Here is a 19,760-nt window from a genome sequence, read left to right on the forward strand (position 1 = left end):
CTCCCTTCTTCCCACATGCCAAGGACCCGATCCAATACCCATCAAGTTCCACGCACGGAATCCCAGCAATGCACTGCTTGTCAGAATGGCACGTTTCAGCTACAAGGCCTTTGTAAAGTGTAGATCCCCCCTCCCCCCCGAGACAAGCCTGGAAACTCTCACTGTTCACCTTGTATGACTGGTCTAAGGACTATAGAAATAAATTGATTAATACCAGGTAGGTTTTCAACAATCCAACAGGTATATCTGTAATATTATTTATCCAACAGGTAAATCTACAATGGATAACGAAGACTCCGGATTTCAGAACTTTGTTTTGAATAGTACCAGCAACATAAGACTTTGGAGATTTCCCCCTATGGATATTGAATATTGACTGGCTGCCCTATTGATATTTTTGCATTACAAATTGGAAAGCTGTTTTGCTGATGTTTACCTTGGAAACATTTGTCCTTAAAGAGTTCTTTAATCAGCCTCTACTGATGACGACTATTCCATCTTTTCTGGAGCAAGCTTAAGATTGGCATCTTTCACACTGCACCCACATTTTGAATTGTCCCTGCTGTTATTGTGGACTCAACTAAACACTGTTCACCTGAATGATGGACTGCAGCTCCTGGATCTTCGTCTTCAGCATCTCGTTCTCCCGCTCCAGCTCCAGGACCTGCTCCTTCTTCGGCCGGTTCTCGATGTCGTTCTTGAGCTTCAGAGACTGGTTCCTCTCCAGCTTGCATTCCTCTTCCACTTTATTCAACCGGTGTTTCAGCTGGTCAATCTAGCGAGCCCCATTTATCACGCGGAGAAAAAGAGAGGAAGAAGGGAAGATCGATAGGAACACAGCAAACATCTAGTAAACACGGTTCCCCGGAATGAATTCCCACCACACTTAACCGTGAGTGTGGAAACAACTCGTATTTCACGTCCTTCGGGGTGGTCCCCTCAGATCTCCACGTCCCAAACGGCACCATGCCCCCGTTAAGGCAGTACGAAAGAATCTCTGGTTAAATTTTCACAAGAATGACTGCCCAAACAAAAGCAGTTACACCTTTAAGTAATGAATCCGCTAACCCGGGGGTCCCCAACCTTTCTGAGTCTCTGGGCACCTCTCGAATCCTGACATACATGTTCAACGCAGCCACAAATGGCTGCTGCAGGAGGTGGAGCCAGCCACGAAATGTATTTACTCATTTATTTATTTCTTGGGCTTATAAGAACATAAGAGAAGCCAAATGTTGGCTCAGGCCAGTGGCCCATCTCGTCCGACACTCTGTCACGCCGTGGCCAAAAATACCAGGTGCCATCAGGAGGTCCAGCAGTGGGGCCGGGACACTAGAAACCCTCCCACTGTTGCTGCCCCCCCCAAGCACCAAGAATACAGAGCATCACGTGCCCCAGCCTGAGAGTTCCTATCTATAAAAAGGTAAAGGTTTCCCTTGCTCGAAAGCCAGTCGAATCCGACTCTAGGGAATGCGGTGCTCATCTCAGTTTCAAAGCCGAAGAGCCAGCGCTGTCCGAAGACATTTCCATGGTCATGTGGCCAGCATGACTAAACACCAAGAGTGCACAGAACGCTGTTACCTTCCCACTGAAGTGGTACCTATTTATCTACTTGCAATTTCTTGCTTTCGAACTGCTAGGTTCCCTTGCTCAAAAGCCAGTCAAATCCGACTCTAGGGTTGCGGTGCTCATCTCCGTTTCAAAGCCGAAGAGCCAGCGCTGTCTGAAGACATTTCCGTGGTCATGTGGCCAGCATGACTAAACACCAAGGCACATGGAATGCTGTTCCCTTCCCACTGAAGTGGTACCTGTTTATCTACTTGCAATTTCTTGCTTTCGAACTGCTAGGTTGGCAGGAGCTGGAACTAGAGACGGGAGCTCACTCCGTCATGCGGCACACTCGGGTCTCGAACTGATGAACTACCGGCCTTCCACAGCCTGCAGTTCAGCGTCTTCACCACTTGAGCCACTGATGGACCTCTGCTCCATATGCTTATCTAATTCCCTCTTGAAGCGGTCCATGCTTGTAGCCACCGTCACCTCCAGTGACTTCTAACCCACCCTCCCCGTGAACGGGCTCAGGGCGGGTCACGACAGGAAAACCAATATAAAATTCAACCGATGGCGATCCTTCAGTTATATATATATCCTGGCTCTGCTTTGGTTTGAAAGATACAGATCAGAGACCAGGGTCTCATGCTATAAAAATACATCAGCTTAGCTAGGCAGTAGGCGCAGGAGAGGCCAAAATGTTGTGGGACATCTGCTGCCTCAACGACAAATCTGGCGGAAGAACTCTGTCTTGCAGGCCCTGCGGAACTGTAAGAGATCCTGCGGGACCCTGACCTCGAATGGGAGCGCATTGCATAAATTCATGCAGAACAGTTTCTTTTGCTTCACAGGGCTCTTTTTGTAGCAGGGACTCCTTCGCCATTTAGGCGACACACCCCTAATGTAGCCAACCCTCGAAGAGCTTACAGAGCTCTTCCTACAGGGGCTACTGTAAGCTCTTGGAGGATTGGCTACATTAGGGGTGTGTCGCCTAATAGGCGAAGGAGTTCCTGCTACAAAAAGATCCCTGCAGGTTGGTCTGCCAAGCACAAGGCTCTTCGGGGTACATAAGGGGAGAGGCAGCCCCGCAGGTATGTTGGTCCCTGGCCGCTCAGTGCCTTAAAGGTTAGTACCAACACCTTGAAACGAATCTGGAACTCTATCCACAGCCAGTGCAATTCATGGAGCGCCAGCCAGATGCGTGCCTGCGGAGACGTCACAGTCAGCAGGCAGGCCACAGTTTGCCTCCGGTCACACCGTGAAGATCCTTGTGTTGTGGTGGCAGCTGCTGCCAAAGCAACGTATTTAAAAGTCTACAGAGCCAATCAGAAGCCCAGCCTGGACCCGCCCCACTTTCTAAAAACACCTCGCAGGTGCCAAGAAAAAGGTGTCGGTGCGTATTGGGGACCCCTGAGCTAATCCAAAACATCTCCGAGAGAGAATGAAGTCACCCTTGGTCAGTTTCATTCATTACAAACAAGCAGAGACGGGTTGTACGTTAATGGCCATGAGACTCATGGTTTATATCTGAGGACGTTGTCTGAACGGAGTGTTTTGGAACTGGTTACATGGATGCTCTACATTTACACAGGATTTAGATCACTGGAACGGTCAGGGCTTCCCCCCCCCCAAAAAGATTCTGCAAATCACAGCTCGGGGAAAATAAAAATAGGAGTCCGGTGGCACCTCAAAGAACAGCAAAATTTATTCCAGCATAAGCTTTCATGTGTCAAAGCTCATTTCATCTGATGCACTGGAGTGTAAAACCATTAGATCAATGCCTTTTTATATTCACAACAGTAAGGGGGGGGTGTTACAAAGAGAGGCGAGTTTAAAACAAGATCTAACAGAAAAAAGTGATCGGTATACAGGGGGTGCTGGCCATCCCCAACTGTTGTTGGAAAGGTACAGTGAGATTTTAAAAGTCTGGAGCAAGATAAGTAAACACAAAAGGAATTACAGAGGGATATGTGAGATATTGGCACCTATAGCAAATAAAGAATTCCAGGTCTCTGTTAAGGCTGTGAGGGTGGGAATGATAAATATTTGAACTTGTTAATGAGTTCTAATTTAGCAGTTTCCTGTTGGATTCTCCCTTTGAAGTTTCCTTGTCTGAGAACAGTAATACCAGGGGAGGTTACTGAGAATTCTGCCAGAGATTCCTGTTCTCATTTCATTCAACCACACTGCTTTGAGTTCCTCACTGAGGGAACGACTGCTGGATTGGTTTAGCTCCACCCCACAAAAAACAACAAATGAACCCATCTGTCATTTGCTTCGCAGTCGCATTCAGGGTCAAAGAAGGCCAACATTCATGGTGGCCACAGACTTCACATTCCTTTCCCACAGTGCATCTCTCACCTCTAGCTGAAGGTCTCGGCTTCTCATCACCGCCATGTTCTTTTCTTCGCTCAGCTGGGCGTACCTCATCGCCAGGTTGTAGTTCTCGTCCTTCACTTTGACCAGCTCGTCGTTGTAGTTGTTCCGCTCTTCTTTCATCTTGTTGTACCTCTCCTGGAAGGTCAGTAGCTCTATCTTGTTGAGTTTCATCTGCTTCGTCTCATCCTCCATCTGACGGGATTTGGCCAAGAGTTCGCACCGCTGGGCATCCTTGGTCTTGATCTGCTGCTGCAGCTTAATGATCTCATTCATCAAGAAGTGGGTGAGCCCTTCATGGCCTTCCTCTACTAAAATGAACAGACAACGGTTGGCATTTTACCACTCCTTTCTGCTACGTATTGAGCCTTCAGGTGACGGCACCTTCTGCTGGCGGAAGGCTAAGCAGGGTGGTAAAATACAAAGAAGTTGCCAAGCTACACAGTCCGTCTCCCTGAATCAGAGCAAGAGAGGACAAAACTAGATGCCCAACAAGTCTTGAGCGTAGGGCTGCCAGCTCGGTAGGGTTGGGAAATACCTGGAGATTTTGGGGGTGGAGCCTGGAGAGGGTGGAATTTGGAGAGGGGAGGGGCTTCAGCATCCTTCAAAGCAGCCATTTTCTCCAGGGGCTCTGACCTGAGCAGGAGATTTCAGGGCCCTATCTGGAGATTACAACCAATGCTCCCTCTAAGCTATGGAGTCTTGTGAGCAAAAATTCTACGTTTTGAGCTACTGGCATTAAAGTTGTGAGCTAGCGATTTGGCTATTGCATAAATTAGTTTCTTCGGGAGCCATCCTTCCTGAGCTAAGACAAAAATGTGTGAGCCGGAGGCTAAAAACCTGTGAGCTAGCTCACACTAACTCAGCTTAGAGGGAACACTGGTTACAACCACAAAGAGACCCACACCTATGATCGCTCACTATAAAGGACCCAATCCGAGTGCTGTACAAAACGTGAATTATTATATCTTTCTCCATAGTTTTCTTCACACAAAAACATTACGAGGAGACAGTCTCCAAAAATGGAACACGAAGGCAACGTAGGTTTAAAGACCCTACATATACAGTCCAATCTCTTGTGCCTAGGCGCACGATTCCAAAGTAAAGTCCAACAGTTTAACTCCCACGTTGCCTGATAGAAGACACCAACGCTCCCTCTAGGCTGTGGAGTCTTGTGAGCAAAAATTCTACTTTGTGAGCTCCTGGCATTAAAGTTGTGAGCGAGCAACTGGGCTGCTGCATCAATTAGTTTGCTCTCTGGAGCCCTCCTTCCCAAGCAAAGACAACAACGGGTGAGGCCAGAGGCTAAAAAACTGTGAGCTAGCTCACACTAACTCAGCTTATAGGGAACACTGGAAAGCACCGCTGTATAATTAACATTCTGTTTTTAGAAGGCACAGACGTATACTTCATGTTCTGTTCTGATTCCCAGGCCTCATCTGGAGGTTTCCAGATTTCCAGGCCTCGTCTGGAGATTGGCAACCCTTCTCAAGACTGGAATGCCGGGAGAAGACTCCAAAATGCATAAACCAGCCTGGTCAACTAAAGGTTCACCTGATTGTTCTGGGTCCACCAGGGCTATTTTTGGGCAGGAACGCACAGGAACGGAGTTCCGGCTGGCTCCCACGTTGGCCACGCCCAGCAGGAGCTCATTAGCATAATAGGCCACACCCAACGGCAGAAACTCATTAGGATTGGCTACATTAAGGGTGTGTGGCCTAACATGCAAAGGAGTTCCTGCTACAAAAAAAAGCCCTGTGTTTTGACAATAAACAAAGTAAGTAGAATAAGAAGCAAAAGGTGGGTGTGGCTGGATGACCACACTTCTGGTAACATGGGGGTGTGGCCTAATATGCTAATGAGTTTCTGCTGTTGGGTGTGGCCTATTATGCTAATGAGTTCCTGCTGGGCTTTTTCTACAAAAAGAGCCCGGGGGGCCACCAAGTAACCCGAATGCTAGTTCTTGTCCAATACAACAGAACTTTTACATCAGATGGAAGCCCACCAGGATGAGGACAACAATATGTTAGGCACCTGTGGTTTCCACTCATTCTGTTCCCTTTCTCCCTAAGGTTTGCTCCTTCCAGAGCAAGCGCCTGGAAAACCCTATGAGAACACTGCGATCTATGTTTCCCTCATAGCCATCAACGGTGCAGGTCCAGCTTACCAACGATGGTGGAAAACCGTCGCGTCGGCTCCTTCCCAGTCACCAGTTTGTAGAGGTCTGGGTAGGAGAATTCCAGGCTCTCTAAGAAAACAACATAGCCCCTTTCTCCTTTTGTATGAAGGATGTCCAGCAGCCGGCCTAGAGAGAACCCAAACACGTGCACCTTTTTAAAAAAAGGATTTTAAACTGTTTATTGAAGACTGGAATAAAACACAATGGAGCGCTTGGTAAAGATGAGTGAAAACAATTGCAAAAATGGCCATTAAGTTTATGGTGAATCAAGGACTGCCCTTACAAGTTATCTGCTAATTCTGAGGTTATCTCATTCAATTAATTAAAAAGATTTAAAAAAATAAATGAATGGAGTTCAAGCCAGTTTTAAAGATCCTTCAACTACTTAGTAACATCTTTTTTTTCATTATAATTTTAATTTTAATATTTATGATAGAGATACAGAATAAAAGGAGGGGGTAAAGGGGAAAATGGAAAAAGGAAGCAAAAACGTCAATTTTTTAACACATATTTAAGGACTAATCACTAATACAAAAATATAAAACATGAAAAATCATACCAAATCGTTACAAACGAAGTAAGCAGCCTATACGACTATTTCCATATACCGTATTTTCATTATTTCCTATCTATAAGGCTGTGACAAAACACAGATGGGCAAGAATTTTTTTATTCTTTATATATGGTTTAAAAGTAACAGTATTCACAGTTTATAATAATGAAGAGAAGAAGAAAAGAGATTGGATTTATACCCTGCCCTTCCCTTGGAGTCTCAGAGCGGCTTACAAACTCCTTTCCCTTCCCTTCCCCACAACAGACACCCTGTGAGGTAGGTGGAGCTGAGAGAGCTCTTTCCAGAACTGCCCTTGAGAGACCAGCTCTGACCGAACTATGGCCTGCCCAAGGTCACCCAGCAGCTGCAAGTGGAGGAGCGGGGAATCAAACCCGGTTCTCCCAGGTTAAGCGTCCACGCACTTAACCACTGCACCAAACCATATAAAACCTGTGTTCATCTAATAACTAATTCGATGTATAACTGAAAGGAATTGATTACAATAATTATCAATCAAACGTGTAACATCTTAAGAAGGTGACCAAAGACTCTTGAAAACACAGAAACAAGTGGTGCCGTTCCAGAGTCAGCCTCCCTCTTGGTTTAACGCTGTCACAGATGCTATCTCTCATGCAAGGTTCCATCAAGAAAAAAACTACTCCGTCACAATGCCTGGGTCCCCACGGCGGAAACCAGCTATGAAAGGCCAGCCAGTCGTACCTGCTCGGTTAATTTTGGAGAGCAGCATAGGCGAGTTCAGCACCTCATCTTCATCCTGTTCATCGATAACCTTACACTGACGCAGGTACGGGGTCAGCTTGGCCGGGTTGATGTACCGGGTCAACATGTGCCGATTGCATTCCACGTTCTCCCACAGGGCATCTTCTTCGTCCATCAGGGTCTCTGTGTAGTCCTCCATCTCTAGCTTTCCTCCCTAGAAGACACAGAAGACTGGAGGTGAGGAAGGGCTGGGAAGAAAATCAATAAATCAACGGTTTGGGACCCTATCTATGGAGGAATTATCAGGCTGTGCCTATGAAGTCCCTGGGATCCATTAGAAGCTCAGCAGCATATTTGAGCCCGAATACTTATTGAGATCAGCGTCCTATCTAAATGTATTATCTTTCCTGATTTTTTGTAAGGCACTTTATGTAAGGCACTTTATGAGCAAGACAGCTTTGGTACTACTATAATTTTTCGTGAGGAAGATCCAGTTTTGAAACGCTGTTACGTAATCCAGAGACAACGTTGAGGATGTATTTTTACACTCGGATTTTCTTATGATTTGAAGGAATTTGTTTATTGTGTCGTAGTGCTTGTTGACCATAATATGCAGAAAGCATTTTCTTTGCAAGTCTTGCTGACAGCTTGATTCGTGGGTCAGACTCTCACGACTGTTTTCTTTCCACTTGGTTTGCCAGGATAAGTTACAACCACCGACTATGTCAGGGGAACAGATTTAGAGTCCAGCGGCACCTTTAAGACCAACAAAGTTTTATTCAAGGTGTGAACTGTCGTGTGCAGGCACACTTTTTCAAAGACATCGGAATAGTTAGGCAGAGGTCATTTCGGGGGGGGGGAACGCGGGGGAACGCAGTTCCCCCGGGTGAGGTGCAGGGGGCGGGGCACATGACGAAGCCCCGCCCCCTGCTTCCGGCCGCCCCGCTTCCAGCCCTCATTCAGCCAGGAGGAGGCAGGAGAAGAGGGAGGGTAAGTTGCTTCCTCCCCGCCTCTCCCCACCCCTGCCTGCCTGGGGCCAGGGAGGGCCTTGGCGGGGCTTCCTTGCACTCCCGCTGGCCTTGCAGGTCCACCGCCGGGCCCCTGATGTCAGGGGTGTGGCATATGCTAATGAGTTATGCTAATGAGTTCCCCTAGCTCTTTTTCTACGAAATGACCCCTGTAGTTAGGTAAGGTTCAAACTTACAGACAGAGGCTGAACAGCAAATTAACATGCAACCAACGCTCCCTCTAAGCTGTGCAGCCTTGTGAGTGAAAATTCTCCTTTGTGAGCTCCTGGCATTAAAGTTGTGAGCGAGCAATTTGGCTGCTGCATAAATTAGTTTGCTCTGGAGCCCTCCTTCCTGTGCTAAGGTAAAAATGGGTGAGCCGGAGGCTAAAGAACTGTGAGCCATTTGTCATTAGGAGTGTATGAGCCCATTGGGGAGAAAGAAGAATGTTTAAACAGTGTGGTTCCATAAGAATTTGGCTCTGAAGAAGAAACACAGTCGAGAGACTCGCGGCCAACAAGAGAAGTCAGCCAGCCTGTTACAGCTCCCTTGCAGACCCGTAAGTTGGCAACTGAGAAAAAAATAAGAAGACCACAGTGTATCTATGGACTGTGTATAGCCTAGTCGTTGGTCTGACTGGGAAGGTTTTTTATGTATTTTTGTAAGCCTTAGTGTTAAATGTCACAAGCTAACTGGAACGTTTATTTCATGTATTGTTTTTGATTTATGCATTGTGTTAAACATAAAGGTAAAGGTAAAGGTTCCCTTGCTCGAAAGCCAGTCGAATCCGACTCTAGGGTTAAACCTTGAGCGGTAGCAGACCTTGAACATAGTCATTGAACGGGATATTTTGTGGCTGTTTCACACAGTCTCCAGGTGAGCCCTGGGGATATCCTGGAATTACAACTCATCTCCAGGCAACAGAGATCAGCTCTGGATGCTTTCGGAGCAGAGGTGTCGAACTCGTTCATTACGAGGGCCGGATCTGACATAAATGACACTTTGTCAGGACAGGCCCTGTGTGCCATAAAGGGTAATGCCCGGGACCGGAGATATAAACTTCATAAAGGACACAAGCAAACCCAATTAACGATATTTTCTAAAGCTCAAAATACAAACAAAAGCTATTGATTTCCTAGCAGTGAAAGCAACTGATTTACTGGGGAGCCCGCAAAAGCCCCAATAAATGTATTGAATCACATGCAAGACTAGGATTTTTCCCAAGGAATACCATAAAAGGGGGAGCACCTTACATTTCCATGCATACCAGTTGCTTGCAGACCAGGGAGGAGGAGGAGGAGGAGGAGGAGGAGATTGGATTCATACCCCGCCCTTCACTACCCAAGGGAGTCTCAGAGCGGCTTACAAACTCCTTTCCCTTCCCTTCCCCACTACAGACACCCTGTGAGGCAGGTGGGGCTGAGAGAGCTCTGGACAGAAACGGCTCTTTTTTCAAGAACAGCTCTTATCAGAACTACGGCTTGCCCAAGGTCATCCAGCCAGGTGCGAGTGGAGGAGTGGGGGAATCAAACCCGGCTCTCCCAGATTGGAGTCTGCGCACTTAACCCACTACACCAAACTGTGGTGAAGAAGAAGAAGAGGAGGAGGAGGAGGAGGTGATCGAGGTATTGAAGGTGCACGTAACCAAACTGGCCTTATGCACGACACCCCTGCTTTGGAGGGTGGACACTACGGCATTGTGCCCCACTGATATCCCTCCCGACAATCCACCCCCAAATCTCCCGGAGTTTTCCAGTCTGGAGCTGCCCACCCTATCACCACCACCCCCGGGGGTATCTGGCAAATTTATCTTCTGGAATTACAACTGATCTCCAGACTAAAGAGACCTGTTCGCCTGGGGAACAGGGCTTTTTTGGAGGGTGGGCTCTATTGCATTTATACCCCGCGGGGCTCACCCCCCCCCTCCACAGACCCTGCCTTCCCCAGGTTGTTGTTGTCGTCCAGTCGCACAGTCGAGTCTGACTCTCCACAACCCCACGGACCACATCACGCCAGGTCCTCCTGTCTTCCGGCATCCTCCGGAGTCTGCTCAATTTCATGTTCGTCGCCTCGATGACACCGTCTAACCCTCTCATCCTTTGTCGCCCCCTTCTTCTTCGACCTTCCGTCTTTCCCAGCATCAGGGTCTTCTCCAGGTGCCACCCCCCAAATTGCCAGGAATTTTCCAGCTCTGATTCAGCAACTCCGTTTCCCAGGCTTCGGCCTTTATACCGAACATCCCGCCAGCTCATTAACTGCAATTTTCTCTCTGCAAGCCATTGAATTCGTTTCCCGAATGTTTGCAGGGGGGGGGGGAGGGACAGAGAAACTTTGCAGAGCTCAGCAAACATAAGGCCGTATCAGAGCGTTTCGCTTCCTCCAGATTTATCTCGGCTTTGCAAACAATTATGGCTCTGGCTCTTCCTTTTTTCTTTTTTTAAAAAATACGTTTGTAGGACTCTCACGTGTATGCAAATTGGAATGGATATCAAACGACACCCGGAGCCCTGCAACTCGGCACGCTGCATTCGTCTTTGCGAGGAGACTGGAGGGACATCAAAACCAGGGCTCTTATTGTGCCCAGAGATCAGTTCTCCTGGAGAAAATGGCTACCTTGGAAGGTGGCCTCTATATAGCATTATACCCAACTGAAGCCCCTCCCCTTCCCAAACCCCGCCCCCTCAGACTCTACCCCCCAAAAAAATCTCCAGGTATTTACCAACCCAGACCTGGCAGCCTTATCCATGGAAGATTTCTGGTTGACCTCGGGCCAGTCCTGCATTCTCATCTCAGCCTACCTCACAGGGTGGTTGTGAGAATAATATGGAGAGAGGAGCACAATGCTTCGGGTGCCCACCAGGGAGAGAGCCCTAAAATATTCCCAGTTACACAATAAGGCTCTGGAGCCATTGCAAGAACGGGCAACTGCCCATCTGGAACCATCTCAAATGAGACAGATCAATCCACAGGGCAGGTGACAATAAGCTGAGAAAACCCAGTCGGAAGAGAGAAAACAGAGATGCTTCCCAAGAACAGAATCTATGCAGTGCTTTTCAGCGATCAGAGCAATTCTTAACAGTGTCTTGCTGTACGTAAGAAGAGCCCTGAAGGAACAGAACTGTGGTCCGTCAAGTCCAGAATCCTGTTTCACACGCCGGCCAACCAGTTGCCCTGGAAGGCCAATAAAAAAGGTATACAGGCCAAGGTCTTCTCTTCATGCTGTGTCCTAGCAGAGTTTTCCTGCCTAATTTTTTTTTAAAAGACGTGTGCTCCTTTAAGCAGATTGGGGTGCTGTAGCTGACTAATTCCCACACTGAGCAAAGGGGTTGGAGTAGGTGACCTCTAAGATCCCTTCGAACTCTGGGTCAAGAAACTGGTCTCCATTGAGTTTTTCTGCCCAAGTGTTAGCTTTCTTGACTACAGCAGTCATCACCCCCACCTGCCGGCTTGTTCTCAGACATGTTGCTTGGGCTGGCAGAAGTGATTAACTTGCAGCAGCTGGGAACTGTCATCTAAAGTGGTTGACGGCTTGCAATTTAGAGATCGATCCTGGTCACAGCTTTCTGTTGGCTACATGGCTTTTCTTTCTGCGCTGAGAATTTCAGCCCCATCAGAAAAAAAATCTGCCCCACAAGCCACAATATCCTGGCTACGGGCCTGGGTGAGGCTGTGGTTCCGCAGCAGTACGTCTGCTCGTTATGCAGGACGTCCCGAGTTCAATCCCCAGCATTTCCAGTTAAAATGATCAGGTGGTAGGCGATGTGAAAGAACCTGACCCAAGACCCTGCAGCGACATGGCCAGCCAAGGTAGACAAAACCAAGGGTATGAAAAACTATGCCTTTTCATGTGGTTTAAATGACCACGGAAACGTCTTCGGACCACGCTGGCTCTTCGGCTTTGAAACGGAGATGAGCACCGCAACCCTAGAGTCGGATTCGACTGGCTTTCGAGCAAGGGGAACCTTTACCTTTACTAAACATCCTCTTGCGGTGAGTCCTTAGCTCAGTGACAGAACATCTGCTTTGTACATGAAAGGTCGCATTCCGGCTGCCTGACCCCTGACGCCTAACTCATCTTTAGATCATGTTGTCCTTCTGTTCCTCCACACCTGGCAGAACGACTGCCTGGATTTGTTTGGGCTAGCCCGCTCCTGTCAGACCTCGGAAGCTAAGCAGGGTTGGCCCTGGCTAACATTTGGATGGGCGACCAGTCCAATGTTCCCTCTAAGCTGTGGAATCTTGTGAGCAAAAAATTCTACTTTGTGAGCGACTGGCATTGAAGTTGTGAGCGAGCGATTTGGCTACTGCATAAATTCGTTTGCCCTGGAGCCCCATCCTTCTTGAGCAGAGACAGAAACGTGTGAGCCGGAGGCTAAAAAAACTGTGAGCTAGCTCACACTAACTCAGCTTAGAGGGAACACTGGCGACGACCAAGGAATACCAGGGTTGTGATGCGGAGGCAGGCAGTGGCAAACCACGCCTGAACGTCTCTGGCCTCGAAAGCCCTACGGGGTGGCTGTACGTCAGCTGCGATCTGATGGCACAACCAACAACGACGTCATCTCATAAAGCCCCAAAGGGACCCAGGGAACGGATTTACCAGGGATGGGTCACGACGACGACGACAAGGGCTCACCTGGTCAAAGAGGGGACCGTTGGAGGAACGTCAGTAAGCACAAAAATAGGTGCGCGTGGTATCTGTGCGTCAACTGGTTCCACTCTGCCTTCCTCTCCTCGGCTAAAGATGAGTCGGAAAGTCCCAGGTCAAACCTTGCCCCGGCCATGAACCTTCAGGAAGCCACAATGGCTGAGCCGTGAACTCTGATGGAGTAGTGATCTGGGTCTACGGAGCCACCTTGCCTTCACCTGGATGGCCCAGGCTCACCTGATCTTCGAAGATCTCAGAAGCTAAACAGGGTCGGCCCTGGGTGGGGGACCGCCAAGGAAGGCGAGGGTTGCTGAGCAGAGGGATGCAATGGCGAACCCACCTTTGTTTACCTCTTGCCTTGGAAACCCCGTGGTATGAGTCACCGTAGGTTGACAGTTACTTGATAGCTCACTTTCGGCCGTGACCTGGATGACACGGGCTAGCCGGATCGAGTCAGATCTCAGAAGCTACGCAGGGTTGTCCCAGGTTGGATGGGGGACCACCAAGGAAGTCCAGGGTCCTCACACAGAGGCAGGCAATGGCAAATCGCCTCGGTTCACCTCTCACCTTGGAAATCCTAAGGCAGAGGTCTCGAACTCATTTGTTACAAGGGCCGGATCCCAAGTCCCCCCGGGGGGCGGGGAAACCCCCGCCCCAGAGGCCCGTTCCCCGGCGGCGCCGGATCGGGCCCCGGGGGGGAACTCCTCCCTGATGTGCGCGTCACCTGGAAGTGACGCGGGCACGCCGGGCACGCTGGGGGCGGGACCACGGCCATAAAAAATCTATGGTTTTCCCTTGTATTGTCGTGGACCGAACCCCAGCATGCCCGGCGTCATAACGTCACTTCCTGGTGACGTATGTGTGGGGCGCGCGTGTGCTCCGGGATCCGCCCGGGAGTCCCCCGCCGCCAAGGTAAGTTCCACTTGGCAACCCTAGCCGGATTTGACCCTCGTGGGGCCAGCCCTTGTGCACCATGAAATGTAATGCCAGGTACGGGAAATATAAACTTTAAAAAGGACACAGGCAGACCCAATTAACGATAGTACTTTTGACTCAAAATACAAACATGTTTTAAACATTAACACTCTTACAGGATTTTCCTTGAAGTCTCTCCCTGATGCCCGCCCTCCTACTTCCACTGCCCATTACTAGATTAGCCCTGGGACAGCACACGGGGACATAATGCACAGCCTCTGTCATCTGGCAATGAAGGTAATGACCAGTTGCTTGCGGGCCGGATAGGAGCCGTGGATGGGCCAATTCTGGCCCACGGGCCGTAAGTTTGACATCCCTGTCCTAAGGGGTCACTAGAAGTGACTGCCATTGCTCTTAATTTGGGCCTGGACCCTTGTTCGGCTTGCACGCTCTCTCACATTCCTTCTCCTCCCTGTCATCTCCCTACCCCCCCACACACAAGAAGCCGTCTTTGCTTTCAGCGAAGCACGTCAACAGAGGCTGCAACTCGCGTCGGGCTGCGGGCTTCTCCCCTTCTTTCTCCGAAGAGATCGCGTTTGCTCTCCGGCAGTCTATTCCGCAGCCTCTGATTTGAGTGCCACTTAAGCTACCCAAACGACACCTCGCGAAGGCTGCTGGGGCGCCATGGAAACCGCGGTGGCGTCAGTCACAATTCGCAGGTGCGAAGTCACCAACGTGGACAGACTGAAAAAACACAGGTCTGGGGCTTCCGGCCTGCTCTTAGGCAGGAGGACAGCCACGGCAGTGAAGGAATGCTGATGTTCCCGCAGCACGGTTGCGGCGCATAGACCGCCAGCAACTGATTTCCAAGGCCGGTGTTGCATGAAAGCAAAACCGGCGGGACTTTTTCTTCTTTAAATAGCAGGCCCTTTTCTCCCCCCACCCCGCTCTGCCGCGGCTTTCACAAGGACTAGCCACTTTCTGATTTATTCATGTGCCCCGTTTGATTGAATCCAACCACTTGGCAGCTCAAATCCGGCCCTGTTCTTTACGTCTCCTTTCCAGGTACTCGCAACTGTTCTGATGGGGGGGGGGCGGTGGGGGGGAGGAGCCCTTCAGGCTGGGGAAAAATCAGTGCGACGCGGTCCGGGTCAGAGCTGCAACTTCACTTGGAGACAGATGAAGCACTCAGGGGGTGATTATTATTCTGAAAAAGCACGCCTCGGAGAAGAGACCCGGCGGAGTGGGCTTTGAAACCTGGCATCTGGCAGCCAAGGTGGAGCTGAAAAGGAGCCCCGAGAAACAAGCCTCTAAAAGAAGCAGGGAACCCATATTAAGAATATAAGAAGAGCCCTGCTGGATCAGAGCAACAGTCCATCTAGTCCAGCATCCTGTCTCACACAGTGGCCTCAACCAGTTCCTCTGGAGGGCCAACAACAGGGCAGAGAGGCCGAGGCCTTCCCCTGAGAAGGACATCAGAAAAGCCCTGCTGGATCTGACCAATGAAGGTCCACCTAGTCCAGCATCCTGTCTCACACAGGGGCCAGCCAGTTCCTCTGGCGGGCCAACAACAGGGCAGAAAAGCCGAGAACTTTCCCTGGGAAGAACATCAGAAGAGCCCTGCTGGATCAGACCAGTGGCCCATCCAGTCCAGCATCCTGTCTCACACTGTGGCCGACTGGTTCCTCTGGAGGGCCAACAACAGGGCAGAGAGGCCAAGACCTTTCCCTGGGAAGAACATCAGAAGAGCCAAGCTGGATCAGACCAGTGGCCCATCCAGTCCAGCATCCTGTCTCACACTGTGGCCAACCGGTTCCTCTGGAGGGCCAACAACAGGGCAGAGAGTCCGAGGCCTTCCCTTGATATCAAGAACACCAGAAGAGCCCTGCTGGATCAGACCAGTGGTCCACCTAGTCCAGCATCCAGTCTCACACAGTGGCCTACCAGTTCTTCTGGAGGGCCAACAACAGGGCAGAGAGGCCGAGACCTTCCCCTGGGAAGAACATCAGAAGAGCCCTGCTGGATCAGACCAGTGGTCCACCTAGTCCAGCCTCCTGTCTCACACAGTGGCCTACCAGTTCCTCTGGAGGGCCAACAACAGGGCAGAGAGGCCGAGACCTTCCCCTGGGAAGAACATCAGAAGAGCCTGCTGGATCAGACCAGTGGTCTACCTAGTCCAGCATCCAGTCTCACACAGTAACCAGCCAGTTCCTCTGGAGGACCAACAACAGGGCAGAGAGGCCGAGGCCTTCCCCTGAGAAGAACATCAGAAGAGCCCTGCTGTATCAGACCAGTGGTCCATCTAGTCCAGCATCCTGTCTCACATAGTGGCCAACCAGATCTCTAAATCCCCAAACCCCCGGGTAGATCTCTATTATGCTAATGAGTTCCAGCTGGGTGTGGCCAACTTGGGAGCCAGCCAGAACTCCGTTCCTGTGCGTTCCTGCCCAAAAATAATCCTGATTATAACATATAAATAATTTTTTTTTAAAAAAAAAATATTTTTACAATAATTTCTACATATATAATCAATTCACAATATAACCTGCTTTTCACTTTGGAGGAGGCTTGTAGCTCATCAAAAAAAATTTTTTTGCAGCGTTCATTGAAAGAGAACTTTGGATTAAAACTTTGGTATATGGCAACCTTGTGCTGAAAACTGTTGTTAAACTCCCTGAGGAAGATTCTGAAACAGAAGGATATCTGGACCTCTGTTGGAGGAAGACAGAGCACATGTTATAAAGAGACTTTAAGTAGTCCTCCTTTTTGAAACTTTTATTTAACAGAGGAGGACTATTATTAATTATAAGGTTGTACAATAGCTTTTGAGATTCTTGGAGATGATATTTGATATTTTTGACATCTCTTATATTGTGAGTTGTGATTAAGATGATTAATTATATATGTATAAATTACTGTAAAAATATTTTTCAAAAAGTATAAAATTATTTATAATATGTTATAATCATCTGTGCACGGTACTTGTTGCATGTTGGTTTTCCTACTTACCGTGGGTCCTTGTTTGGTTTTGTAAATAAGTGGAGACTCACAACAACAACATTGGAACCACGTAAGCTGCACCCGTGCAGCACAGGACACTGCTGGACTGGTCTTAGGCACACCAGAAAATCCAGCTATGCGCACTGCTGGATATTGCGCCCCACTGCCACAACCTCCGATGATGCATGGATGCAAAGACAGCCAAGGAAGCCAGAGACATCAAAGAAAGCATTCCAAGATGGCAGCCAGGGCCGTGTCAACGGCAATTTCATTTTCTCTTTTCTCGCCTTGAAAAACACCTCCTTTTCAATATGAAGAAGGGAAGAAGAGATTGGATTTATAGCCCGCCCTTCACTCGGCGTCTCAGAGCGGCTTACAAACCCCTTCCCCTCCCCACAACAGACACCCTGGGAGGTCGGTGGGGCTGAGAGGGCTCTTTCCAGAATTGTCCTTGAGAGAACAGCTCTGACAGAACTGCGGCTTGCCCAGGGTCATCGAGCAGCTGCAAGCGGAGGAGTGGGGAATCAAACCTGGTTCTCCCAGATTAGAGTCCGCACACTTAACCACTACATCAAATATTTTCTTTTTCTTCAGCCCCTTTCAGGTCCTCCCTCCCACAAGACCGATGTGGAGACTCTCGGAGGAGCGATACAAAAGCCGCGTGAGAACACCCCGAAAGCTCCTCTTGATGCGGCTTCATTGTTCGCCTTGATCAGCATGCTGCGACGTGTGTCATTTAAAAAAAATAAAAATAAAAATCACCCCAGGCTCCATCAAATGTCTTCTGGACCCTCCGGCTCGAACGCACGATCCCCCGTCGCAATCGCCCCTCGGTCCCTCCCGCCATCCAAACCACTGAACAGCAAAATTAGAAAGGCGAGGACGCTAGGGTCAGACCAAAAAAGACAACATAAAACCATGCATGCGGCCACAGAGAGTGCTCCACGGTGGCTCGCGGCCATGATTTAACAACCAGAAAGCCAAATTGGAGATGTTCCCGCATAGATCTTCGCGTGCAATTGAATTCTATTGACTCCACACCTAATAAATATGAATGCTTTATATCGTTAGCTGGGAGGGCTTCCCAAAAAACAGATACCTAAGAGAGGCCGGTGAGACTACGCTCTCAAGCCTCATTAACGCGACCAACAAACGTATTTCATAACCAGCTCTATATTATTCAGAGCTGTGCGATGCACAGGAAACCGCCTCGTGTGGTAAAGCACTAATGAAGCCCGACGCACGAAGAAAGAGAGGTGGCAGGAAACGACACCGCAAGCTAATTTCATACACACGAGTGGGGTTTGTTTTGTTTTTCAGACAATAAAAGAAACAGTGAGGGGGGGCTTGAGCGACCAGTCAAATGTACACTATGTGCCCACAAGGAGATTGGCCGTACCATCTATTCTGAAAGCACATCTGCTTAAATCATCGGGTCGCATGCAAGTTTATGTAATTGCGCACAGAGAAGAAGAAGAAAAAGAAGAAGAAGAGGAGAAGGAGGAGGAGGAGATTGGATTTATACCCCACCCTTCACTCTGAGTCTCAGAGCAGCTTACAAACTCCTTTCCCTTCCCCTCCCCACAACAGACACCCTGTGAGGTAGGTGGGGCTGAGAGAGCTCTGACAGAAACTGCTCTTTTCAAGAACACCTCTGACAGAACTACGGCTTGCCCAGGGTCATCCAGCAGCTGCAAGTGGAGGAGTGGGGAATCGAACCCGGTCCTCCCAGATAAGAGTCCGCACACTTAACCACTACACCAAACTGATTAGTTCTTATTGCTGCAATAATAGCTGACCAGCCTTGGACAGTCAAGTCTTTCCTTTTTGTTCATATCTTCAATTGTAAAGGTCATTATATTGCTTTAGGTTGTATAGTCTAATTATCTCCTGGAGAATCTGGCCACCGTCTCGCCGAGCAGATTATCTTCTTTATATATTCCGGATATGTCCATAGATCATATCCATTCGCTTTATAGCCGCTTTTAATCCGCAACCGGTTCTGAAGCATCATTAAGCCTGTTTTAGATTCTCCCGTGCCGTCTTAATATCCTGGATCTCTGTTAGTCTTCAAATCAGTTGCCTTTTCAATTTGAAGAAATGTAGCTGATTCTCTGGTGTTGACTCTATCCTTTTACATGGCAAAAAACCCCCAACAAAACTGAGAATTTTGTGAGTGAATGCAGATTGATGAGAGACTGGAGATTTTGTGTCCATGTTCAAATCTTTGGATGTTTGATTCTGGATTGTCCCAAACTTGAGGAAACCGGGAATGAAACCGGTATGAATTATGGATGTTTGAAGTATCGTTTGAGAACTTTAAGAACGTTATCTCTCAAAGTTTGGGAAAGATTGGATATTATCTGAGAATCTCCATTTTGCATTGATACATTTTTGAAGTGGGACATATGGTATCCTATATGGTGCCTTATGAATTTGTCTTATGGTTTCATTAAAGGATCATTAAAGAAAGAATAATTTAACATAATAAACTGGGGGGGAAAGAAAAAAAGAAAATATTTTTTTTTAATACATTCATTAATCTTTAAATACATAATTTACACAAATTGTATCAGAATGAATGGACCTCTGCTCCATATGCTTATCTAATTCGCTCTTGAAGCCGCCCATGCTTGTAGACGCCACCACCTCCTGTGGCAGTGAATTCCATGTGTTAATCACTCTTTGTGTGTGCGTGTGGTACTGAGCACACGGTCTATCATCACAAGAGAAGCCAATGTTGGATCAGGACAATGGCCCATCCAGTCCAACACTCTGTCACACAGTGGCCAAAAATACCAGGTGCCATCAGGA

General features: G+C 48.6%; 1 protein-coding gene across 1 annotated transcript in view; it reads right to left on the bottom strand.

The window, feature by feature from the left end:
• CARD11 (caspase recruitment domain family member 11) overlaps window positions 1-7,575 on the bottom strand; it is an 84,936-nt gene extending 77,361 nt beyond the window's left edge. Inside the window, exons 1-4 of the mRNA XM_015418680.1 lie at window positions 7,377-7,575; window positions 6,092-6,229; window positions 3,910-4,235; window positions 596-775 (exon numbers count right to left, since the gene is read on the bottom strand). Of these exons, the coding sequence (XP_015274166.1) occupies window positions 596-775; window positions 3,910-4,235; window positions 6,092-6,229; window positions 7,377-7,575 (843 nt within the window). The remainder of the gene's footprint in view (window positions 1-595; window positions 776-3,909; window positions 4,236-6,091; window positions 6,230-7,376) is intronic.
• Window positions 7,576-19,760: the final 12,185 nt, after the last annotated feature.

This window comes from Gekko japonicus, unplaced genomic scaffold, assembly GCF_001447785.1.
Source record: "Gekko japonicus isolate JY-2015 unplaced genomic scaffold, Gekko_japonicus_V1.1 scaffold598, whole genome shotgun sequence".
NCBI lineage: Eukaryota > Metazoa > Chordata > Lepidosauria > Squamata > Gekkonidae > Gekko > Gekko japonicus.